This window comes from Acinonyx jubatus, chromosome C1, assembly GCF_027475565.1.
Source record: "Acinonyx jubatus isolate Ajub_Pintada_27869175 chromosome C1, VMU_Ajub_asm_v1.0, whole genome shotgun sequence".
NCBI classification, from domain to species: domain Eukaryota; kingdom Metazoa; phylum Chordata; class Mammalia; order Carnivora; family Felidae; genus Acinonyx; species Acinonyx jubatus.
This window is the reverse complement of record NC_069381.1, coordinates 27440406-27466157: the sequence shown is the minus strand read 5'-3', so window position 1 is coordinate 27466157 and position 25752 is coordinate 27440406. Positions and strand designations below refer to the sequence as shown.

The 25752-nt window shown below is 55.2% G+C and overlaps 1 protein-coding gene across 4 annotated transcripts; it reads right to left on the bottom strand.

The window, feature by feature from the left end:
• On the bottom strand, window positions 1-23997 carry MAP7D1 (MAP7 domain containing 1). 4 transcript variants are annotated; one of them, XM_027059655.2, is made up of 18 exons: window positions 23657-23993; window positions 9299-9649; window positions 9030-9098; window positions 7795-7958; window positions 6951-7065; window positions 5398-5508; window positions 4123-4245; window positions 3860-4026; window positions 3615-3757; window positions 2743-3071; window positions 2280-2457; window positions 2054-2192; window positions 1816-1920; window positions 1490-1543; window positions 1275-1317; window positions 1082-1172; window positions 767-960; window positions 1-598 (listed from the first exon to the last, which is right to left on the bottom strand). In XM_027059655.2, exons 1-18 carry the CDS (start codon window positions 23700-23702, stop codon window positions 588-590), a joined length of 2433 nt encoding a protein of 810 aa, XP_026915456.2. In that variant the 5' UTR covers window positions 23703-23993; the 3' UTR covers window positions 1-587. The 4 variants fall into 4 exon arrangements, with proteins under 4 accessions (XP_026915456.2, XP_026915455.2, XP_053067392.1 ...); XM_027059654.2 differs by having other exon boundaries at window positions 3860-4245; window positions 23657-23997; XM_053211417.1 differs by lacking the exon at window positions 5398-5508 and having other exon boundaries at window positions 23657-23994.
• Window positions 23998-25752: the final 1755 nt, after the last annotated feature.

The window sequence follows — 25752 nt, the reverse complement described above, 5'->3', positions numbered from 1 at the left end:
TGGCAGAATTATTCTCACTTTATTTCTGGAGAAGTTTGATCAGATGCAATAACACTGATTCCAGGCGAGGGCAGGGGGCATGGGTACCCCTAAAGCAACCAGTATTCTGTGGCCCAAGGTGCCCCCCCCAGCCCCAGCCCTGGGTTCCCCCTCAGTTACAGTTAAATAGAGAGAGGAAGATCACCCCAGGGAGTCTTGGGAGGGTCTGCCTCCTGCACCCGCCCCCTCCACGCAGAGGAGTCTGAGCACAAGCTATTTACAGTATTCACATCCACTGTACCCCACCAAACCAAGGCAAATACTACAGGCGGCCCTTCCCCAAGGGAGGTGGCCAGAGAGGCTGTGAGTGTATGTGTGTGTATGGGAGGGGGGTGTCCGCACGTGCGAGCACACGGATGCACTGAGGGGCAGGGCCTGGCTCCAGCCAAAGAGACATCAGTCTATAAGGTGCAGATTAAAAATAACAGAGGACCCACCCCAAGGGGCCCAGGCCACTTCCGGCTTTGTTCTGTCTCTTTCTCTTCCAGACGTCCTGGTAGATGATGCAGAGGAGCCCTCATAGCTATGCCTGGATCCAAGGCGACCCCTTAAAGGACTTCTGAGGGAAAAGCAGGAGGGGAAACAGTCAAGGCAAACCAGGCCTCCTAGCCCAGATGTCTGGGGGTCTTCAGGGAGGAGCGTGAGAGGGCCTGGGGCAGAGCTGGAAGAAAGGGCAGGGCTGGGGAGTCTGAGGAAGGCTGCTGGGAGAAAAGTCGGGGATCCCTACCTGTGACCTGTGGGGGCTGTACCACAGCTTTCTTGAGGAAAGCTTCTGCCTCAGCGAAGGGCAGGAGTGCCTCTGGCGTTCGGCCCAGGCTCTTGTCCCCAGAGGGCCCCTTAGGGGAGAAGCCATTCTCCTGGTGTGCAGGGAGAGGCTGCAGGCCGTTCACCAGGGATCCTGGTGACTCTTTGCTTGGCAGGCTGTGGATGCAGGGCCAACACTCAGGCACCTCCCACCCCAGGACCCCTCGAGCACCCCACAGCCCCAGTGTCATCCTGCCTCCCTGCCCAGGGCCCCCAGGATCCAGATGGTAGCAGATACCTCCACTGAGGCTCCTGGGGGGCCAGCTCCTCTTTCTGCACTGCCTCCTTCTGCAGCCCTGAGGGCCGAGCCTCCCCGGCTTTCACAGGGTCTATCACAGGGAAGGAATGCCCATCAGTTAGGGGCTGGGGAGAGCAGGAAGTTTGAGGATGGGTGGCCAAGGGGACAGAGATGAGAGGAACAGGGCATTTACCTGGGCTGAAATTGTTGGCTTTTGCCTCCTTTCTGTCCAGCTTCTGCTTTGAATTGGAAGAGCAGTCAGACTCAAGGGATATCTGGCCCCAAGGGACTGAGGTGCTGAATTCGCTTTCCCTGCCCAGACCCTGAGGGCGCCCCACCCCCAACCTCTTTTCCTAAACCCACCGCCCTCCTCCCCCGCTGCCAGCACTGCCTTTGGGCAATCCTGACCTTGGTTTCAGCAGCTTCTGACTTCCGAGTCCTCTTCATGATCTCCTCCAGACGCTGTTGGGACGCCCCACACCAGTTAGACCCAAGTGCTGCCCTATTCCTAAACCTCCCACCAGCCAGCCCCTCGTCCTGTCAGGGCCCTTCCAGCTCATACCAGTCCTTTCCAGGCAAGGAACCAGAACTCACCCCACCTGCTTCTTGGTCTACCCTTTACAAGCCCAAGGCAGGGCCCACTCCCCCAGCCTCCACTATCCCAGTAACTGAAGCCAGAACCCAGCACAGAGCATGGCCCCGCCCACATAAGCACACGGCACGGCTCTGCAGACCTTTTTGCGCTCTTGCCGCTCCTGCTCCTCCCGCTGGAAGTGCTTTTCCCGCTCCAGACGCTGCCGCTCCGCTTCTTCCCGGGACCGAGCTTCAGCCTCTTCTTTCTGCCCAAGGTTCCCGCGAGCTTTAAGCAGCTGGACTCCAGCCTTCCCTCCGGGCCAGCCCCCCAGCCCGCCACCAGGAGGCGCCCACACCCAGCCCCGCACCGCCCGCCCGCCAGCCGGCCCGCGGGGGCACCTGCTTCTGCAGCCGTTCCTGCTCCTCCTGCTCTGCTTGCGCCTTCTCTCGGGCCTCCTGCTCCTCCCGCCTCCGGGCCTCCGCCTCCCTCTCGGCCCGAGCCTCGGCCTCCCGCGCCAGCTGCTCTTCTCGCATGCGCCTGAGGGACAGAGGAAACTCGGGTTCCGTCCTGCGCTTCTTTCACAGCCTCCATAAGGGCCCCTTCAGTCCCCATGGGTTGACTCACTTGTCCCTTTCTGCTTGCAGCCTCCGCTCCTGTTCCTCGCGCTCCCGCTGCTCCCGTGCTTGGCGCCGCTTCTCAGCCAGGAGTCGAGTGGCCTCTTCTCGGTCTGTGGTGCCCGCCATGGGTTTGCTAGGGGTCGCTGGTGGAGCAGGGGCTGGGGGTGAGGTCAGGACAGCAGTATCTGGAGTGGGATCCAGGACCAGGAGTCAGCACATACCAGCTCAGGCACCTCCATCACCACTGCATGCCCCTGCTTCCTGGACCTCAGGGAGACCCACCCACCCAACTTCTGCCATCAACTCAGAGTGGTGTGGTTCTCCTCTCTGGCCTGTGTTCTGGGCCTAGACCTGCTGAAGGCAAGAGCCTTCTCTGCCTGTCTGCCAACACCCAGTCCCCAGGCACCCCTGGGCCCATATCTCTGACCACCTCAGCCTCACAGACAAAGTTGGCTTCCCTGGCAACCCACCTGCAGGGATGTCAGCTGTGGGCTGCTCCTTCTGGGGCTGGGCTGGGGTGGGGGAGGGCACAGGTGAGGGAGCTGGTGAGGCAGGGGCTGCTGGCTCCTTCTCGTCACCGGTCTTGCCCTTGTTCTGGCTCTTGTCCACAGGTCCTGCCGAACTGAGGCTCTCCTTTGCCTCGTCCTTCCTCCGAACCCGCCCCTTGGGTGATGCAGTGGTGCCCCGAGGGGACGGTGGTTTGGGGGGCAGAGCGTGACCTGGCCCTGGGCTGGGGCAGGGAGAGGCAGGCCTGTGCCAGGATGTGGAGGGAGAGGATGGCCGAGCCTTGCCTTTGGGACTGAGAGAAAAGGAAAAGTTAGGCCCTGAGCACAGCAGCCACACACTTACACACCCTCTGAGCATGTCATTTCCTCAAGGAAGTATCCCCCTCTCCCCACAGGGCTGGCTCAGCCCTGACCACCTTATATGCTCTCACAGAACCAGATTATTTCCTTTTAGAGCATATCCCAGTTCGTGATCACATTCTCATTTGTGAGTCTTTACTGTCTGTCTCACCAATAGCCAGGAAGATTGAAAAGAGCAAGAACCAGCCCTGGTTTGGCTCATCAATGTGTCCTCAGCCCTCAGAACAGTACCTGGCGGGTCCAATTCATTCATTCAGCAGGTATTTGTTGACTGCTTACCAAATGCCAGGCACTGTTCTAGGTGCTACTGTACTTCAGTCATCCAAACACTCGTACAAAACAGAATAAATCTGCCCTCAAAGAGCTTTCATTTTCACTTTAGGAGTGGGTGCCCAACAAATATTTGTGAATGGATGGATGGATGGATGGATGGATGGATGGCCTGGTGATGTGCAGGCAGCACTGTGCGCGCCCACCTGAGCTCGGCGTTGCCGGCAGAGAGGCGTGGGCGTGGAGACGCAGGCAGTGACTGGCGCTTCTTGAGGCTGCGCTCCCGGGCCAGGGCACTCTTCTCCTTCTCATTTTCCCGCTCCTTGTCCTTCTTCTCCTTTTTCTGCACCTGATAAGGAGGGGGAAGGAGAGCGGGGAGCAGAAGTTGACGGCGCCGCGCTCCGGCGGCCTGGCCGGCTCCCTGCCCCACCCCTGCGTGCCGCCCACTCACCGGCGAGGCTTCAGGCCGGCGGCGGACCTGGGCCGGGCTGCCCCCGGCGCTGGGCTTGCGGCGCTCCCCGCGCTCCCCAGCTGGGGCGCAGCGGTGCACGCTTCGGGGGGCGCTGCTCGGCGGCGTGAGGGGGCTGGCGGAGGCCGAGCGCGGGCACACGGGCACGGCTGCAGAGGGATGAGTGCGGTCGGGGCGCGGCCCACGAGCGAATCTGGCCCCTGTCCCGCCCCTCGTGGGGGCTCTCCCAGGGCCGCTGCCCCTACCCTGATCCCGGCCGTTGCGGGGCAGTGTGACCGCACTGCGACTCCGTGCCAGGAAGGAGAGGGTGGGTGTCATCAGACGGTCCACGATGCTGCTCTCCCACGCGCTGAGCTGCAGGCTGCGATCTAGAGGGAGAATGCCAGAAGCGGGTTACCACTGGGGGTCGCAGCAGGGAGGCAGAAGCGCAGGGAACTGTCAGGTGCCATCCCCCTGCTAAGCCCAGAGAGGCTTCCCCAGGACCCTCACCCCAGTCCGGTGGAGCCACATTTGTCTGCCCTGGGGCCTGACCTTCACTGCAGACCCAGGCAACAAGATGCTTCCCAGGGCAATGCCCTGCATGGCTTGAGGGCCCCCTCTACCACTTTCCCTAGGTGACAGACCCTGCCCACTCCTGCGTCCCACTGTAGCACCCTGCACCTCCTGTTATCAGAGGGCTGGCTGGGGTTGCATGGCTCCATGGATGGGGGACAGTGAGGGTCCTTGTGCTCCTGACTGAGGGGTGTCCCATGCCAGAGAGAGACTGCTAGGGGACTTGGCTGGCCTGGGCCACCCTGCTCTGTCCCCTCAGCTGCTGGGTTATTTTTAAGCCTCAGTCAGGTGGAGTTGGTACAGCAGCTGATTTGGTTGCTAGGCAACAGAACAACCAAATAAAAGCTGGAGAAACTTATAAATAACTCCTACCATGGCCCCTTCACATATGAGCACCAGGGCATGGTAGGAACACAGGGGCCATGCCACCCTAGTTGCCCACAACTCTGGAGCCAGCTGAGGCCATGGCTAGGGCTCTGAAGGCAGAGAGGGCGGGGTCGTTTGGGCCCCCCAGGGTAGAGCCAGAATAAGGGGCCCGCTCTGCACACACAGCACCCAGGCTAGTCTGGTACTTGGGGGCAAGGCCACCTGCCTAAGGCGGGCCGAGGCCAGCTGGCTGTGGTTGGAGATGAGGTTGCCTGCCCATTCCCACTCTCCACCCCTACCCCCAACACCACCCCCACCCCCACCTCCACCTGCTCTTGAGGCCCCAGCCAGGCCTGCTGTCTGCTGGGACACTGCTCTTTGTCTCTGTTCTCCTCCCCTGCAGGGCACATCTCTGTCCTCAGGGTCCAGACCCATACACCCGGCTCTCCTGAGGGGTGCAGAGCCCTGGGTGGGGTAGAATGGGGATGGAGACCTGGAGTATGTGAGGGCTCCTGGGATCTGGGGTTCTTGCTGAGCTCTGGAAGAGGCTTGGTGGGGGCTACAAGGGGCTCTGGAGGGAGGAGGGCTGGGCCTTCTCTTACTTCTACTGGGGGAGTTCCAGAGCGTGGCAGAGGACTTTGAGAGCCGCTTGTTGATTATAGAGTCCACGTGTTTAGGCAGGTTTACTGCCGACACGGAGCACCTGCTCCCACCTGGAGGGGAAAAGACACGGCATTAGGGCCGGGCCGGACAGGAGCCAGGGGGGGCACTGAGGCCTTCCATGCAGGATGCTCCGCGGGCAGGGTGGGAGAGGGAAGAGTGGGCAGGCTAGGAAGGGGAGGAGAAGGCGGACTTGGCTCTGGGAGGAGGGGATGGGGGATAGGTGACCAGAGACAACCTGGATTGGGGGAGCCAATGGAGAAGGAACAGAGGAAGGGGACGGAGCAGAACTAGAGAAACTATAGCCTTCCTGGCCAGGAAGCCATTCCCTGGGGCTGGGCGCTGCAACCCCTCCCCCACAGCCACCCGGTGTCGGCGCTTGCTGGCACTGCCCTGCCAAGGCGCTATGGCTACCACACCCACGTACCGGGACAAATGCAGACATTCCTAAACAGAAGAACCCCGAGTCACAGTCACTCGCACAAATCCACACGTTCACACGGGCACACAAAGACAAAGACATGCAGGGGCGTGTAGAGTGAAAGGTACACTTCCACATGCACATGTGTGTGCAGACATGCACAGATACAGAAACACAAACACGGACAGATAGTGGGTCGGACCCAGATGCACACAGGCACAAACACATCGAAGCAACTGAATCACGGTATTCGTAACAGCTAACGTTTGTTGGATGCTTACCATGTACCAGGCACTGTGCTGGGCACCACACACATGTTACCTCACTTGATCCTCCCAAACATCTACCTACAACCTCGGAGGCAAGTAGTATCGTTATCCCCATCTTACAGGCAAAGAAAGTGACATCGAGATGTTAGAGGTCACACCGCAAGTGCCAGAGCTGGGATCCTAACCCAGTTCCGTCTGACTTGGGAGCCCTCACTGAGGTACACAAGGCCATAAACACACCAAGGCAAACAAACAGACGCATATTTTGACGTACAACACACACATATCCACGAGCACATACACCAGAAGGTCCACAGCTGGAAATACTGGACTCTGCTGTTACATAAAGACATTCAAACACGGTGGTACATACATGCCAGCAAAGAATCAGACCCCAATCCTGATGGCCCGACATGAAGAAAACTCAGAAACACAAATCTGCCGCCCAAGACAGGTACACAAGGGGGTGGTAGTTTTCTTAAATACCCAGTGTCTGCAAGGCATTCAAGTGTTCTTTTCTGTATCATCAACCGATAGTAATCATGGGAGCAAAGAAGGCTAATCTAAAGTGACAGAGGTTTGAAGAGCAAACCAAATGAAGAGAATTCACCTCTGACTTGATAGCAGAAGTCCTCGGGGAGGGACAATTTGGTTTACAAGGTCATTCGAGAAGACACAGGTCGTGTGAAGCAAGGCATACCTGCTGCAGGGTGCTGCCAGCCCCTGGCACCAACGCTGGTCCCTGTCCCCACTCGTCAGGCCCCAGCCCCACCCACCCACTCACTAGGCCCTCCAGCCCACTCACTGGTCTTATGTCCTGGGGAGCTGTGGTGCAGGGCTCCTGCCCAGGACCAGCGCTGCTGCCGGATTTCGGCCCATGTCTTCTTCACTGACCTCTGGATGGCCGCTTCATAGCGCTCCTGGTGGGGAAAGGGGAGAGGAGAGAAGTCTGGGCTCAGAATCATCCATCATACCTGGGAGAAAGGCCCCTTCTCTCGCCTGTGACAAAGCCTCCCCCACCCAAGAAGTTTTCCCTGACTCATTGCAGGTAACCAAGGTTACTGAATGCTTGCTATGATTAAAGGCCATTTGTAACAGATCCCTTCCAACTTGTTCTTGGGGAGCTTTTCACTGTTCTTGAGTCATTTCCTGGATGTATGAGCTGTTTCTCTGAGGATGGGGTGGGACTTCCCCTGCCCTGGGGCTCCCAGGGAGGGCCGTGTCCCCCCTGGCACTGAGGGTCCTGACCTTGGGACTATGTTTTCCCTTTAGCCTGAGGGCCCCCTGGCAAGACCGGGCCACCTTTTCCTTCCTTTCCTCACCAGTGCACAAGCCAGGGCGCTCCACATGTCCTGGAACTCAGCACACTCACATAGACACGCCTCTGCATACACGCACACACGGGACACACACACAGACACTCGCACTGACAGCATACGGTTACAGGTGCCCACCCCAGCATGCACAGAACCAAGCGCGTCTGCGGCCGCACGGGTGCCCAGATTGTGCGCTCAGGGACATGACGGCAGATACGAACACAGACATTACCGTGTGGGCACGGATGACACAGAGGCATGAACACGGATGTGTGGACACACACACGTGTACACAGGCCATGCGTGCCCGGCCAGAAGTCAGCACGCACGCACCTTGTTTTTCTCCAGCTTCTGCCGCTGCCGCTCCTCGAGGGCCGCGCGGCGTTGCTCGGCTTTGAGCCTCTGCTCCTCCAGCCTCCGGCGGCGCTCCTGGAGCTGCTTCTCCCGCAACGCCTTGGCCTTCTCCTCCTTCTCCAGCCACACTGCTTTCTTGGCCGCTGTGGGAAAGGAGCCCCGGCGGGGGGAGGGTGGGGGGGTGAGAGGTTCTGCTGCAGTCAGGCCAAGCCTGTCTCCTCCAACTGGGCGGCCTTCCCGGTTACTGTGTCCCCGGGTGGGTCTTTCTCCTGCCTGCTTGGGAGGGGAGATGCCTCTGCCCCCAGGCTCCCCCCCCCCCCCCCCCCACCAAACTGAAGGGCTTTCTGAAGGCAGGCTCAGGTCTCAGAAGCAAGATTTCCCTGATGGAAGGTCTCTTTCTCCCCCATTGGCCTCACGGTCTCTCAGTGCTAAAGGAGAAATGAGTTCCTTAGGGCCTGTCTGCCTTTGGAGCTGCTGGACATATTTTCATGAATTGTGATTAAGAGCACGGGACTGAGGGCGGCCTGGGTGGCTCGGTTGGTTAAGCTTCCAACTCTTTTTTTTTTTTTTTTTTTTAACGTTTATTCATTTTAGAGACAGAGAGAGACAGAGCATCAATGGGGGAAGGTCAGAGAGAGAGGAAGACACAGAATCTGAAACAGGCTCCAGGCTCTGAGCTGTCAGCACAGAGCCTGACGCAGGGCTCGAACTCACAGACCGCGAGATCATGACCTGAGCCGAAGTCGGTTGCCCAACCGACTGAGCCATCCAGGCTCCCCTAAGCTTCCAACTCTTAATTCCAGCTCAGGTCACACGATCTCACAGTCGTGAGATCAAGCCCCGTGTAGGGCTCTATGCCTACCACATGGAGCCTCCTTCGGATTCTTTCTCTCCCTCTCTCTCTGCTCCTTCCCCCACCTCTCAAAATGAATAAATTAAAAAAAAAAAGAGCACGGGATTGAGGGTGAGGTCAGGCTTCTGGGTCAGAATATCAGGTATTCTACTAGTTGTGCAGCTGAGGAAAATGATTTCACCTCTCTGAGCCTCTGTTTTCCCATCCTCAGGAAGGGTCGAGAGACCCACTGAGATAATGAGATAATGCACATACTGCTCTTAGCACAGTGCCCGTAATGAAGCATTCAGAAGTGTTAGTGCTGTGGATAAGAGGCTGATGGCGAGGATGGTGGGGATGATGACGCTTCCCCAACACTCACCCAGGTACTTGGCTCGTTCTTCTCGCCGCTCCTTTGCCAGCTTGTGTCTCTCTCCTGCCTTCTTTACATCTTAGACAAGGGAATGAGAACAGACTTAGGTCAGAGGCTCCCCCCAAATGGGGAGTCAGCCTCAGGGCCCTCCCCAAGGCCTCATCCCCACCTTGTTCCCCATCTCCTCCTGGGCCCAGGAGATTCCGTCCAGTGGCATCACCCGTGCCTGGAAGCCCGAGCCAAGGAGTTGGGCCCAGGACTGGGCACATCATACATACCTTGCCTGGTGGGAGGGCTGTCAGAGGCTTGCACCGCCGTCGGGGATGGCTGGCTGCTCCTTCGAGGAGGTCTGGAATCCCGGGGGCCTGTGGCTGGTGGGGTGGGTCCCCTGCTCTTCCCTTCTGAGGAAGGGGATTCTTCCTGCTGGGGGGCTGATCTAGGCCCCACTGGCCCTGTGGGGCTCTCTGGTTCCAGTGGGAGCTGCTTAGAGCTAGCGGCACTCTTCATGGCAGGTGGGGTGTCTGGGGGAGTGTCAGGGACCAGGGTTGACATCGGTGGTGGTGGCGGCGGTGGGGAGGGGTCACCTTCAGGAGAAGGTCTTGGCTCTGGGGGGGTCCTGGCTGCCACAGCTGGAAGACCAACACAAGAGGAGAGAGAGAGTGAGATAGCACAGCCGTGCCCTCAGTCCAACACGGAGCTCTCTCCCTCGTCCAAGTGACTCCTCATTCATTCATGCAACATGTTTATTGCGTTCCTTCTGTGTACCAGGCCCTGGTCCAGATACTAATGATACCGTGCTGAGAAAACAGCCATGGTCCCTGCCTCCGTGGAACCTACCTTCTAGCAGGTAGATAAATAGCTAGGCAATTACAGCATAGAATAAGTAAGTACTATGTCGGAGGGTAACCCAGCAGAGATGGTTAACCTGCATTTAGGGGGCTTCCTGAAGAAGTAACAACCAAGCCAAGAGCTAAAGGGTGACCTGGAGTTGGCAAAGCCAAGGGGAGAGGGTTCTGGCAAAGAAAAGAGTATTTGCAAAGGAGCAGGAGGGAGCAGGGTGTACTGGAAAAACTAAGAGAAAGTTGGTAGCACTTGTTGGTGCACCAAATGGTCACATCTGCCTCCCGCCTCTTTCTGCTTCACTTCGGGGTCACGGTGCCCAACCCAAGGCCTGGTACACAGAAGTGCCAGTGCTGGGCACAGGGGACTGGCCAAGAGGAAGGCCATGAGTCTGGGCACAAGTGGGAGGCCATGTTGCTAAAGCCCCAATGTGGGGGCGGGGCAACCAGCTACTTTCACTTTGTAATCTTTTTTTCCTTTCCCAAACACACATAGATTTCTTCTTTTAAGATAATAATATTTCAGGGCGGCTCAGTCGGTTGAGCGTCTGACTTCAGCTCAGGTCATGATCTTGCAATCCGTGAGTTCCAGCCCGCTTCGGGTTCTGTGCTGACAGCTCAGAGCCTGGAGTCTGCTTCGGATTCTGTGTCTCCCTCTCTCTCTCTCTGCCCCTCCCCTGCTCATGCTGTGTGTGTTTCTCTCTTTCAAAAATAAATTAACATTAAAATAAAAAAATTTTAAGACAATAATATTTCAAGATCCCTGTAAAAGACAGCACAGTGCCAAGTAAGGAAGCCACATGAGTTGGTATGTACGTGGATATGCACACATGTGAGCACATGCATGTTATGGAGAGTTGAGAGACAGGTTTTGGAATCAGTCAGATGAAGGCCCAATTCTGATTTTACCACCCCAACACAGGAAAGGAGGGCATGCTTCCCCAGCAGGTAACCTTGGGGAAGCCATTCAACCTCTTTAAGTCTCTGTTTTCCTATCTGTAAAATGGGGATAATGAGCCCAAGCTAGTAGGGATGTCAATGAAGCACCTGGCATGATTCATGTGCCAGCAAACACTTCCTGCCCTTTCCCTGTGGGTTACATAAAGCTCTGCAAAAAGTCCTGTTGACATCTGCTGCTACCCTCTGAGCGCTGAAGGGAACAAAGGGATACAGCCACTGAACCTGGGCTTAGAGAGCAGGGAGCACGGGAAGGTGAGTCTAAGGAAGCATTTTTCGCTCTTACCAGAGCAAACTACCAGACTAAGTGCTCTCCTCTGGGAAATCTGGCCCTCTCAGGAGGTGGCAAACTCCCCATCTCTGTAGGTGACAATGTGTGTGTAGGGAGAGGACACTCCCAAGGAGTCATGTTTGGGACTGTGGGTACCTTTTCCAGGGAGACAGGTATCCAGTGACTGAATGTGAGCTCTGAAGGCAGACTATCTGAATGTGAATTCTGGCTTCCCCATTAACTGTGTGACGTTGGGCTAGTTACACACCCTCTCTGTGCCACAGTTCCTGTGGGGATAGTACCTACCTCGCAAGATTGTGATTTTAGTGCTAACGCTAACCTTTTAACAGTTACGTATATTTTAAGAGCTTCCTATATTCAAAGCAGTTTACAGATACTCGTTTTAGTCCTTACTGAAAATACTTAGGCAGGAGACACTATAAATATCTTTTTTACGGATGGGAAAAAGTAAAGCAATTTGAGGTCACTCAGCTGGTAAGTGAAGGAGTCTGGACTTGAACCTGGCACCTGTCACCAGCGTCCGTGCTCTCAGCAATCACAGCCTCCTGTCTCTGTTTAAGGCAGTACGAAGTAGTATGTGTTATGCAACCAAATCTGAGGATCACAGTTTTCCCCTCATTCCTTCCCTTGTAGCTTCCTAGGCTCAGGCGAGAGCCCCAGCAGAGGCCCTGTGTCCCTAAGGGCCCATAAAAGTCTGCCAGCCTCTAGGCTCCGTGACGGCCCACCCAGCTTTCCCCACACCGGCTTCGGAAGGCTGCGTGGCCACTATTAGTCTACTTCCCAGCCACCCACAAACTCCTTTCCAACTCCAGTGGGCAAGAAAATTAGCAGCTATCACTCAGTGCTTACTGCATCCCAGGGACTAAGCTAGCCCTCTGCATCCCTATCCTGCATCCTTATATGAGCTCTGAGAGGTAGAGATTCTTACCCCCATTATACAGATGAGACAGTCAAAGCTTACCCCACCAAGTGATTTGCCCAGGGTCACAGAAATAGCATGTGGCATGGGAATGCAAGCTGGTGCAGCCACTCTGGAAAACAGGATGGAGGTTCCTCAAAAAATTAAAAATAGAACTACCCTATGACCCAGCAATTGCACTACTAGGCATTTATCCAAGGGATACAGGTGTGCTGTTTCGAAGGGGCACATGCACCCCCATGTTGATAGCAGCACTATCCACAATAGCCAAGTGTGGAAAGAGCCCAAATGTCCATCGATGGATGAATGAATGGATAAAGAAGATGTGGTATATATATACAATGGAGTATCACTCGGCAATCAAAAAGAATGAAATCTTGCCATTTGCAACTATGTGGATGGAACTGGAGGGTATTATGCTAAGTGAAATTAGTCAGTCATAGAAAGACAAAAATCATATGACTTCACTCATATGAGGACTTTAAGAGACAAAACAGATGAACATAAGGGAAGGGAAGCAAAAATAATGTGAAAACAGGGAGGGGGACCAAACATAAGAGACTCAAATATGGAGAACAAACAGAGGGTTACTAGAGGGGTGGGGGAGGGGGGATGGGCTAAATGGGTAAGGGGCATTAAGGAATCTACTCCTGAAATCGTTGTTGCACTATATGCTAATTTGGATGTAAATTGAAAAAAATAAAATTAAAAAAAAAGAAAAAGAAAAATAGTGTGTGGCAGAGGCAGGATTTGAACCCAGGGCCATCTGGAGCCAAAAAGCTTAGGTGTGTGAAGTACTCAGCTTGAAGGCTGAGGGTGAGGCCTGTTTACTGTCATTCTTCTAGCATCTGTGCGTGCTACGGGTGTTGCAAGGAAAACTGGTGGGTGGATGTTTGTCTACACCTAGGCAAATCACACCCACCAGGCAAGACAGTGAATCTCCAACTAGGTCCTGAGTAGCCGGGTGCAGCTTGGGAGGAGGTGGAGGGATGAGGCCTGGGAGGACCGGCCCTCAAGTGTCAGATGCAGTGGAGTAGAAAGATCTTAGGCTTCAGAGTCAAATAGGCCTGGGTGGGAAATCCCAGCTCTGCTGTGGGACCTGGGGAAAGCCCTGAGCCTGTCTGAGCTGCAGTTTCCCCACTGAGATGTTGGTTCCAACAGCGAGTGGGTACATCATCTCGGGCACCTGGCAGGGGCTCAAGAAACGGCACCTGCCCAGAAGACTCTGTCCACTTCTCCCAAATCTCTGCTACAAGAGTCTGCTTGGGTCAGGCCTTCACCCCTGCTGCTCCATGACACTGCTCTTCTCAAGTCCACCAATGACCTCCACACTGTGAAAGCAGCAGCCGTTTCTCAGTCCTCGGTTTGCTAACCTGTGGGCTGCATTTGACACAGATGATCCCTCGCTGCTCCTTGAACACTTTCTGCACTGGGCTGTGGAGACAACACACTTTTCCTGGCGTTCCTTCTACCTTGCTAGCCATTGACTCCTCAGTCCCTTTTGCAGATCTGTCTTTAATTGCCTAACCTCTTAGCGCCCGGTGCCCCGGGGCTCAGTGGAGGAGTTCATCTCTTTTCCATCTGCATGTACTCCCTTGGTGACCTCATCCAGACTCATGGCTTTAAATACCATTGCTCTGCTGATGACAACCGAGTTTGTATCTCCAGCCCAGACCTCTCCCTTGAGTTCCAGTTTCGCTCATACAACTCCCTATTTGACACCCCTGCATGTCTTACAGACACCTCGGCTTTAACACATTCCCACCTGAGCTCCCGATCTTCCTCCCAGAAGCCTGCTCCTCCCCGTTTTCCCCATCTCAGCCAAGGGCAACTCCGTCCTCCCAGTCTGTCAGACCAAAAATCTTGGGAGTCATTGTAGAGTCTTTTCTTATCTCACATCCCACATCTAATCTCTCAGTAAATCTTTCTGGCTCTGTGTGCAAAGTATGTTCTGAATCCAATCACTTCTCACCATCTCCACTTCTATCATCTTGGTTCAGCCACTGTCATCCCCTATAAAGACTCCCTGCTGGGGTGCCTGTCTGGCTCAGCGGCAGGGCTTGCAACTTGATCTCAGGGTTGTAAGTTCAAGCCCCATGTTGGGTGGAGAGATTGATTTAAAAAATAAAATCTTTTCAAAAAAAATTTTTTTTTAACGTTTATTCATTTTTGAGACAGAGAGAGACAGAGCATGAATGGGGGAAGGTCAGAGAGAGAGGGAGACACAGAATCTGAAACAGGCTCCAGGCTCTGAGCTGTCAGCACAGAGCCCGACGCGGGGCTCGAACTCACGGACCACGAGATCATGACCTGAGCCGAAGTCAGACGCCCAACCGACTGAGCCACCCAGGCGCCCCTAACAAATAAAATCTTAAAAATAAAATTAAATAAATAAAGACTCCCTACTGCCATTCTTTGTTCCCCTTTCATCTTTTCTCAACACAGCAGCAGAGTGATTCCGCTTAAAAATAAGTTAGATCAGGGGCGCCTGGGTGGCTCAGTTAGTTAAGCGTCCGACTTCAGCTCAGGTCGCGATCTTGTGGGTTCCTGAGTTTGAGCTCTGCATCGGGCTCTCTGCTGTCAGTACAGAGCCCACTTCAGATCCTCTGTCTCCCTCTCTGCCCCTTACCCCCTACACACATGCATGCGTACACGCTATCTCTCTCTCTCCCTCAGACATAAATGCACATTAAAAAAAATTTTTTTTTTAAGTTAGAGCAAGTCAATCCCTTGCTCTAAGGATTTGGAGGATTTGTCAAAATCCTCCAAAGACACCTCATCTCGTGGGGAGGAAAAAACAAAGGCCTTACAATGACCTCTGAGAATGTCAGGATTCCCCTCTCCAGCCCATTACGTCTTGGGCCCATCTCCTCCTCCTCTCCCTCCCCCCTGCTCAGTCTATTCCAGCCACTGTTCCAGGCATTCCCCTGCTGCAGGGCTATGCACTTGCTGTGCTCTCTGCTGAGAATTCTCTGCCCCCAGATTCAGCGTGTCTCACTCCCTCCTCTCCTTCATGCCCTTACTTCAATGTCACTTCTCACTTACACGCTCCCTGACCCTATTTAAAATTACAAACTGCAATAGAAGTCTCCTTCCCCTCTCCAATGGTACGTTTTCTTTCCAACACTATTTTTCTCTCAAGTATTAACACCATTGTAACACTGTCTCCCATCTCTAGAAGATAACCTCCATGAGGGCACACGTGTGTGTCTGTTTTGTTAGCTGTTCTAACCCTAAGACCAACAGGGCCGGCACATAGGTGCTCCACAACTATCTGTTGAATGAAATAATCAACAGACTCCACCTTGGCTGATATCAGCATCTCTCTTACCTGGATGACTACAACGTCTTCCCACTGCTCTCCCCACCACCCGTTTTCACTCTGCTCTCTACTGAGCAGCCAGAGTAATTGTTTCCAAATGTGAATCTGATCATGGTACTTTTAGACACCTGAAACCTCCCAGTGGCTTCTCATTGCTCTAAAGATAAAAACAGAATTCTTGAGTGCAAACTACAAGTCTGGCATAGTCTGAAGTCCCTGTCCCCATCTCCCGTACCTCTTAAATCTCTTCTGCATGTTCCCCACTTGCTTTCTGTGCTCCTCCTACACTCACCTTCTGATTCTGGCAACCATTCATACTCCTTCCTGCCACAGGGACTTTGCATATGCTCTTTCTACACTTATTTTTTTTTAAGTGTTTTATTTATTTTTGAGAGAGAGAGAGAGAGAGAGAGAGAGAGAGAGAGAGAGAGAGATGGAGCATGAGTCAGGGAGGGGAGGGGAGGAGGGAGACAGGCTCCAGGCTCTGAGCTGTCAGCACAGAGCCTGACACGGGGCTCGAACTCATGAACCATGAGATCATGACCTGAGCCGAAGTTGCACGTTTAACCGACTGAGCCACCCAGGAGCCCCTGCCCTTTTCTTGGTTAAACCTCACTTAGCCTCCAGATCTTAGCTCAGACACCATTTCCTCAGGGAAGCCTTCCCTGGCTTCTCTGATCAGGAGAAATTCCTTCATGGCTTCGTGTGCCTCTTGTTTGGAGCACTGTGACTAATACAACTTCAAACTTCTTTGTGGGCCTCTCTTGTTATTGTCAGCCTCCCCTTAGACTGGGAGGAAGCCCGACAAGGGCTAGGCCATGTCTGTTTTGCTCACTGCCGCACCAGTAACAGCCACCAGAGTGCCAAGTACATGGAGACACAGTCATGAGATGCTGCTGAACAAGAATAAAATGCCATACCAGAAAGCCACCCTGGCCTAACGCAGTGCAAGAGAAGGAGATTTTTACTCTAATAAAGAGTAAATCCAGGGTGCCTGGCTGGCTCAGTCAGAAGAGCATGCAGCTCCTGATCTCAGGGTTGTGAGTTTGAGCTCCATGTTTGGTGTAGAGATTACTTAAAGTAAATTAATTACATTAAAAAAAAAAAAAAGGAGGCCAATAATTAAAAAATAAATAAATAAATAAAGGAGTACCTGTTCAGGAGCCAAAACAACAACAATAACAAAAAACAAAACAAACAAAAAAAAAACCAAGAAACAAAAACAAACAGAAAAGGAGTAAATCCACGTGGCAATTTATTGCAAAGGGATAAACACTTGAAGGGAAGCAAAACAACGCCATCTCAGTTGCATTTGGGCAGCTTCCTGGACAAGGCACTCAGGTAGAAGTTAAAAATAATAATGAGCGTTTGACTCCAGCAGCTCAACAAGAAAGACTTCTCAAGAGGGGCGCCTGGGTGGCTCAGTCGGTTAAGCGTCTGACTTCAGCTCAGGTCATGATCTCATGGTTCCTGAGTTTGAGCCCCACGTCAGGCTCTGTGCTGACAGCTCAGAGCCTGGAGCTGCTTTGGATTCTGTGTCTCCCTCTCCTTCTGCCCCTCTTGTGCTCTGTTTCTCTCTCGAAAATAAATACGCATTAAAAAAAAATTTAAGAAAGACTTCTCGAGAGGCAAACAGGACATTTGGATCTCTTCTTTTGACCTGGTGGACTATTGACCCCAAATACAAATATTTTCCTCAGAAGTATGCCAACACTGACGAAATGCCACTGGGACAGGGTTACCCAGAACAAATCATAGTAAGCCAAATAAATTATTTGGTAGGTTATCTATACGGTATGGTTAAACCGATTTCTGATTATTGCCACTTTCACTCATCAAATGTGATCCTTCGGCCATCGCACTTTATTTTTGGCCTGGGTCAAATTGTGAGGTTTTAGCTACTGTTAGTTTTATTTTGCTTTGCTGATATTTACTAGAAGTATTTGCTAAGAACTGGATAAGAGACAGATAGTTTGTATTTATTTCTTGGCACAAAGAGCACCAGCAGGGCAAAGGTGTAGGAGCTGATCACAGGGTCACAGAAAGTCTTATCTTCTCAAGAGCCCAAGAGGGACCGCATGTGGGGTCTGCAGAAAGATCCGGGCCAAGTCTCTCAGAGGGTGTGTCACATGTCTCAGGGTGCCTGCTTACGCCCCATCTCCACCCTCTGGGAGCTGGCAGTCCCTTTCCTCTGGTCCTTCCCTCCTTCATACCAACAACTGCTACTGGGCCAAATATTCCTCTCACAACGCTGATAACTCAGTCTGGTTCTTCTGTTTGCCTGCTGCCCCTGTCCCTGCCAGCATGGGAGATCATGGAGAGAAGGGACTGGGTCATATGCCTTCTTCCAGCCCGGGGCCTCACATAGGACCTGCCGGCACAGAGCAGGGGTTCTGTGTCTGTTTAATGAACACACGGATGGATACACGCATGGACGGGATGGGGGTACTGTGGAAAGCCACCTAGCCAGCACAGAGTCAAACCCCGAGCTGCTCCAAAGCCTCGCCTCTCTGAACCCTAAAGGTCCTGCTCATACCGGAGCCCTGTGTGCGCCCTGCCGGCAACTAAGCCCAGGAAGGGAAACAAGCTAAGGTACTGAGGCTCTACCGTATGCCAGGTACTTTCCCTCATCTCATTTCATCCTTATGACAGCGCTAAAAGGAAAGTTCTATGGATGGCCCCCCTTTCACAGGTGAGAAAACTTACTCAGACAAGTTCAGTGAATTTCTCATGTCAGCATCAGAGGTAGGATTTGAACCCAAGGCTATCTGACGACAGAACCCTTATGTCACAGTGTTTCTGGTAGGCGTCACATCACCCCTCCTTGAGGTTCCTGCCTGTTCTCTGAAGAAGGAAGTGATTCGGTGGTTCCCCCAGGGAGGTTCCCCCCAAGATGGTGAAGGGTGCAGGTGTGGCAGGTAGGCACTGAGCTCAGAGGGCAGGAATGCAGGATAAGGCAGGCTCCTGCCCAGGCTGGCCACCAGGAGGCAGGAAGTGAGGCACCTGGGCAGGAGATGGGGGGAGAGTGGCCTTCCTCCAGGGGCCAGAGCAAAGGAGTGCCCAGAGGAGAGCTAGCAGACGGGGGTGCATGGACAGCACCCCTGGGTGGGGAGCATGGGGAGGCAGAGAGAGGAAGCAAGACAGAGAAGGGCACCTGTAGCCAGAGCCTTCCGGCTCTCACAGCAGCTCCTCGGGTGGCAGACAAATGAAGATGGCAAGGCCAACAGAGGGGCAAAGACCCATAGAGACAGAATACATACCACAGAGAGAGAGAAAGAGAGAGAGAGAGAGAGAGAGAGAGACTCAGACAAAGTGAACGGAGCCTGAACAATGGTGAGAGACAGAACACCTTCTTTTCTCCCTTCTCTCTCTCTCCCTCCTATATACACAGGAGTCAGACTTAGTGGGATTTGGAACTCGACAGACACACAGATACACACAGACACACACACGGAGCCAGGCATCCCTCTGAGGCACAGAAGAAGCCTCAGAGACCCACACAGCACTCAGAGACACAGTGTTCCCGGCGCACGTATACAGCCCCATTCCAGGTCGCTTCTGCCCTGCCCCTTCTGGGCACTCCTTTACCCGGGCCAGGGGAAAGTCCTGTCAACACCAGCAATAGCTAATGCTGTGTCAGGCACAGCTAAACACTTTAAACGCATCAGTCCCTTTCTTCTTTACCACAATCCTACGAAGCAGATGTTATTACCCCCATTTGACAAATGAAGAAATAGATTCAGAGAGATTAAGACACTTGCTTAAATCACACAGCTGGCGAGTAGCAAAGCTGGGATTTGGGCCCGAATCGGCATGACAGTCTGTACCTTCACTCAAAGGGGTACAGCCCCCTGGGTTTCCCCTCCTGGAAAGATCTGATCTGGGAGGATGGGGCAGGGGAAGGCAGGAAGGACAAACTCTGCGAGATGCCTAATTGCCGGGCTGGGACAGAGGGGACCCTTAGGGGGCAGCATTACTCCCGGCCAGTGTAGAGCTGAGCCAGCTCAGAGAGCGGGGCAGCCTGCTCCAGCAGTCCTCAGGACCTGGGCCACAGGCCCTTAGCGGCAGGGCACTGGGGCCAGGCCTTGGGCCTCTGTGGATGATAAAGCCGGGATCACAACTGAGACCGCAGATCTGAAGGAGCTCTCTGGCCTGGTTGGCGGCCATTGTTCCCAGCCTCCAATCAGGAGCACCCACTTCCTGTTATTTTAGGCGGCAGGAAATGACCCCATCCCGCAGCTCAGGCCCCACCACGGGTCCTCCCTCAGCCTCAGCAGGGCTGCCCGGGCTGGGGCCTACCTGCTCAGGGCAGGGGCCTGGGGATGGCCTGCTGGCTGCACTGTCGCCACTGCCTGGGTCCAGGGCCTCCTTCTGAGCTGACTTACTCAGACTCCAACCGGGCAAGATGCACAGGGGACCCAGGGCTCTGCTGGCTCTACTATGCCTGCCAGAGAATGGATCATGGGGTCCCTAAGACCAAGATGCCAAGATCAGTCATGCAAGGGAAGCATGTCAGACTCTATCACTGGCTGGCTCAGCCACGGTAGTTCAGTCTTGAGGTTTGGTGCAGAGGCTTTAGAGCCAGATGGACCTGGGTTCAAATCCTGCCTCTGTCAGTTCCTAGCTGTGGGACTTTGGGCAAGTGAGTTTCCTCTCTGATCCTCATCTGTAAAAGGAGGATAACATTAGGCCCTACTCAAGGATTGTTTTGAGGATCAAATGAGACAATGCACATGACAGGCAAAGCATCATGCCTGGCACAGAGAAGGCCCTTAATAAATAGGAGGCTGGAGATAAGTTGGACTTATCCTTCGTAAGAGCCTGAATCTCCTCCTATTGGTGAGGAGCACTGATGAAGGTAGCAATACCACGCTATCTACCCCCTACCATGCTCTCTGCTCCCCTCAGGGCAGAGCTGCAGCTGAGGGGTGGTGGAGGAGATGCTGAAGGCTGTGCCCCGGGGTGCCAGGCAGCGCTACCACAGCCAACAAAGCTGCATTATCTGGGCCTGGCTCCTTGGCTCCCTCACTTGTCCCAAGGCCCAGTGGGGAACCAAGGACATGGCTCCCTGCTGCTTGCGGCCTAACTTCCAGCCTTGGTAGACCCGAGACCTGCCCTGGCCGCTCTCAAGTGCCGCCACTCCAGTCAGGGCCCTGTTTTCAGCTCACTCCCCCTCCCTCGGCCCTGCCCTACCAACAGCTGATGCCCATCCTGAGGGAAAGGGGGAGTAAACTGGCCTGATGCCCCTTCCTCCTCGTTTGCATATGCGTGACTGCACATTAGGGGCTCATTAGAGGCCTCATTTACTGGGCCCAGTGGCCCAAGCAGGGACGAAGCTGTCAGTGAGAGGCACCAGCTAGGCTGGCTGCTATATGTAGAGACAGCTCATTGTGTCAGTCTCGCTAACTTCTACTCATCCTTTTAGGTCCACTTCAAATGCCTCCTCCTCTGTGAAGCCTTCCACAAGTACAGCCCACTGACCATTGTATCACCCTTATACCTGGGTTCCCCTACAGTGAACACATCGCCTTCCGTCACTGGGTCAGGAGCTCCCAGAGGCTAGTGACTCTGTCTGATTCACTTCTCTGCCACCTGCATAGCCAGCACATGGCAGGCATCATTATGTTGTGCTGGATGACTGTCTGCACGCACCTCCTGGGTCTCTCTCCTGCTTCCACTGCCCTACCTCAAGCACAGGGGCCCCTCTGTCCCCCCGATACACCCTGGCTCGTGTGTATCTAGAACTCCCCTCTCCCTGGCCCTCTGTCCCATACTGACCTCCTGAAAGTCTAATTAATCACACCTCCTCCTCAGGCCTCCAAAGGAAATAAAGACAATAAACAAAAGAAACAAATAGTTAGAGTTTATTGAGCACTAACTATGTGCCAGGGCTAAGTGTGTCATGTGTTCATCTGATTTAATGATCCCAATATCTCCATGAGATAATTTCTGGCGCTATTCTCATTTTATAGATGGGAAAATTTAAGACTCGGGTTAAGCAACTTACCTGAGGCCGCACAGCAGTAAGTAATGAAGGGGAAACTTAAACTGATTCCAGAGTCTACATTCTTAAGCAAACCAGCTCCCAATTCCTGTCCTCACCTCCCCCATATTTTGTACCTCCCTGTTGGCACCAGTTCTGATGAGCATAACCACAATAATGGTAATAATACTGTATTGCGGGCGTCTCTGTGCCAGGTACCTTTAGTACATCATCTCTAACCCTCACATTAACCCCACAAGGTTTGATAACATGACCTCCATTTTCCAGGGGCATAAACTGTGGCTGGAGGAGGCAAGTCACTTGCTCCAGTCCGCACCTGTCCCCTACTCCATGTTGCCTCCTAGTAATGCTCAGGGTGCAAAGGGCACTCAAAGATGGCTTGGATCGTGCCATGTGCATTCAGTGTCGCAGCCCCATGCCTCAAACTTGACAGGGTACGTGCCATGGGCACCACCTTTAGTGCCCTTGGCTTATAGGGGGTTCCTGTCACCTTCACCTTCTCTGTGTGTAGGGATCAGCCACCAGCCTGATCTAGGTTCTCCTGTGACTCTGTCTAGGTCCTGTGTATAGAAGAGTCTTCCCAACCCAGGACCCTGCATGCAGGCCCCCTCAGGCCCGGCGGTATAGCCAAGCATGTCCCCCTCCATGCCCTCATATTCAGTCCTGGCATCCCACCCAAGTGCCCTAATTCTAAACTAGACACTCACTCAGGCCCTCATCTGCAGCCCAGTAATCAGGCCCATTCAGGCCCCAATGTACACATCAGTGCCTGCGCCCCTCTGATGCAGACAGCCAATAAGCAGATGAAATGGATCCAGTCTAGGACTCCCTGGGTGTCCCCTCTCAGGCTCAGGAGAGACAAGACTGACCCAAGTGCCACTGTTCCAGCACAGGCTACAAACCTCCTCGACCACAACAGTCTGATAGCCCCCTCCCCCACCTGCGCCTTCCAGCTCCCACACCCACACGGTCCCCTGGAAGCACCCACGCTGGCATGGGGAGGAGCCCACCCACAGCCAAGCTGTGCCGGCTCCTCTTGGGCTCTCCGCACCCACAGACACTGTTTCATGCTGGGCCTACGCCGCAGGGGTCAGGGAGGTGGCAGGGATTAGGCTCTAGGACTCTATGGAGGTGTGAGGTTGGGGCCGCCTCCCCCCTGAGTCAGTGGGAACGGAACTTGGGTCCTCAGTAATCATGTTCTTCCCTCCCCTTCCAGGAAGAAAGAGAAAGAGAAATCCCTCCCTCCGACACCAGGCCCAACCAGAAACCTGTCCCCACCCCCTCATCAGCTGCTCCCAGATCCGAATGGGATTTGCAGAAGTCCAGGGCACTGGTGGTTGGTGGGGTGAGGGGAGGGGAGGGTAGCTTTGATGGTCTGGGGCCTGGAGTGTGTGTAGGGGGGCGGGGGTAGGCATCCAGAGCCTCAGGCTGAGTGAGGAATGATGTGGCAGGTCCCGGGAGTGCGGCCTTGAGCCTTCACCTCATTCTCGAGAGAGACTCAGGCCTAAAGAGGGTAGGAAGGAGGGTGGCCGGATACGCAGATTTACTTCTGTCTCCTTCCTCCCCAAATCGGGCTGGGTGGGCTCCGGAGTAGGCCAGGCTGCAGAGGAGGCGGCCCACCTCCCAGCTCCCGCCCTCGCCCCAAACAATGCCGCCTCCCCCTCCCCCTCGTCTTTATCCGGCGGGTTACTTGGCAGCCGCAGCTAGAGACCTCCCCCTGCCCTCCCCTCCACTCCCGGCCGGCCCGCAGCAGCAACAGGCCCTTTGCGCGGCAGCTGGAGGGATGGGGTGGGGGCGAGGTCTGGGCCAGGGCCTGGGCGTCGCGGGGCGCCAGGGCCTAAGTTTCGGTATGCAGGGCTCCAGGCCTGAGAATCTGGACCCCCAACACACACATTCAGGCTGGGGTCACACTTCCCCACCTGGGATGAAGTGGGGGATAGACGTCCCAGCTCAATTGAAAAGGATCATCAGGGCCTGGGGTGGGTCGGGGAGGGGGTGCAGGAGGAGAAACCGAGGTGGCACTGGGTCGGGGCAGAAGGGTCTCTCCAGCAACTCGGGCGCGGGGTCCTCGCGGAGCCCGCCGCCCAGTGCGTCCCAGCGCCCAGAGTGGGGGAGGGGGCAGCTGTCAGAGGATGCGTCGGTGGCCCCGAGCCGCCGCCGCTGCAGCCTTTATTTTTAAACTTCCAAGTGGTCAGAGGGCGCGGCGGGGGAGGGGTCTCCGCCCAGCGGGTTGGCCTTCTCCTCGGCCTTCCCGAGGCCCCGCGACCTCCCCCCATCTCTCCGGTGCGTGGATCCCGGCATACCTGGGGGTGCGCCCGCACCCGGCTCTGCATGTGAGTCGCTCTCCATGGCTGCGGCGTCACTGGGGATCTTGGGGGTCTCAGCGGCGGCGGCGGCGGCGGCCAGCGGCCAGGACAGGGGTCCCGCGGTGCATCACGCCCGGCCCGGCCCGGCGGGCAAGACTCGGAGGCGGGGGCGCTCCGGGGAAGGTCGGGGCTGGCTCGGCTGGTGGCCTGCGAGGCTCGGAGTCGCCGGGCGCCCAGTGGCTGTCGGATCCGGCAGCGATCCCTCTCCCTGCCCGGCGCCGGCCCAGTCCCGGCCGCGGCCCAACCCTATTGTACCGCCGGGGCTGGGCCTGGCCTCCCCGCTGGCGCGTACCAAGTACGACGCGGGGAGGTCTCCGCCTCAGCGTCCAGGGACCGAGCCGCCGCGCGCCCGCCCCGCGCGCCCCGCCCCGCCTCCGCCCTGGAGCGCGGGCCCTCGAGCTGGGGACGCCTCTCCTGCGGCCGTGGCGGAGGGGACGCCACGGCTCCCTGAGGACGCGGGTCCCTGTGACTCCCCCTGCGGCCGCGCGTTGGTACGCGCCACAGCGAGAGAAGACTATGTAGGGAGCGCTCCGGTGACTCACCCGCCGCTAGGACTGGGGGGAGTCGAGGGGAGCGGGCATGGGAGCCCCCAATCCCACCCTGGAACCTGGAGGCTCCGGCTCCGGGGCCCCGGGGCCTTGGCGCTAGCTTCAAATCCAAATTCTCCCCCAACCCCACCTCAAACCAAATCCACCCCGGGGGTGTGGAGAGACCTGAAGGAGGGTCCCAAGGAGACCCCTAAAAGGACTCTGCTTTCTCTCTCCTGGGGATGGCTGGGATGGGAGAGGCCCGGAACCTTGCTGCTGCCCTTCCTCCAGTATCGTATGGTTGGTGTCTTCCCTGCTCCTCAGGGGTAATTACAGGCCTGCACCAATGCTTTACTCAGGTCTCTAATCTGCTGGGTCCCTCCCAGCTCCAAACTGGGTGGTCTTGGCCCTGAACCTCCCCCACCCCTATCGGGCGACCCCTCCGATCTCCCCGGAAGGATTTTCTTCCCTGTGGCCTGTCGAGGAGGCAAGGCAGTAAGCCTCTTCTGACTCCCCTCCCCCAAATAGTCCTGCTCACAAGCTCTTCGCGGTGGATCCCCCAATCCCCTTGTTAGTGCCAGCGGAGGTGGGGCCTCAAGCCAAGTCTGGCCAGCCTGAGAAGTGAGGGGGGAGCTTGCTGGGAAAGGTGGATCGATGATGGTGCTGCAGGGATTGACAGAGGGGAGGAAGGAGGAGGCGAGGAGGCACAGCTCAGGGCACAGCTGAGCCCTGCCACCCCCTCCCTGCCCTTTGTCCTGACCTCTAGAAGGTCAGTTCTCTGGTTCTCCATTGTCCAGAGATTAGGTCCAGTGAGATGCAAGCCTCCTGCCCCTCTTTCCCGCCAGTGTCTTCTTCTTTGAACAGCTCCAGAAAGCAGCCATTTCAAGGGGGTTTGAGGGACAAAAGGGTCTGGGTCTCAGGCAACCTGGGAGCAGCCTGACTAGGAGGAGTGAGTAGTTGGGGACCTAAACTCTCTTGGAAGGGTGGGGGAGGGAATAGTGCTCCCTCTGGCCCCAAATCATTAGAACATGATGATGATGATGGAAAGCCTGCAAATGGAGCTGCTGACGTTAAGCTAGTGTCTTAACTTTTCTGAAACCCAGTCTGCTCGCCTATAAAATCAGGAAAATGATAGTACCATGAGGTATCATGGGGTCATTGTAAAGTTTAAATAAGGCAATGCAGATGAGATGCTTAGCACAGAGCCTGGCATATAAAATGTGTGCAATAAATAATGATATGATGATGATGATGATGGTGGTGGTGGTGGAGTTTTAAGCATAAAAGCAGACTAGGAGGAGGAGCAGATCTCTGTTGTCAGCCATCCCATCTGCAAAGTGAGGGGACCATGTGGATGATGGAGTCCAGGACTGCTCTTTGTGAGGTCAGAGGCCTCAGGGCCTGCATCTTCCAGAATTGAACAGGCCTACCCTGAGCCAGGATTCATGAACGGAACCCAACAGGGGGAGAGCCCTCTAGGGTAGATCTTGAGGATGAACAACCTGG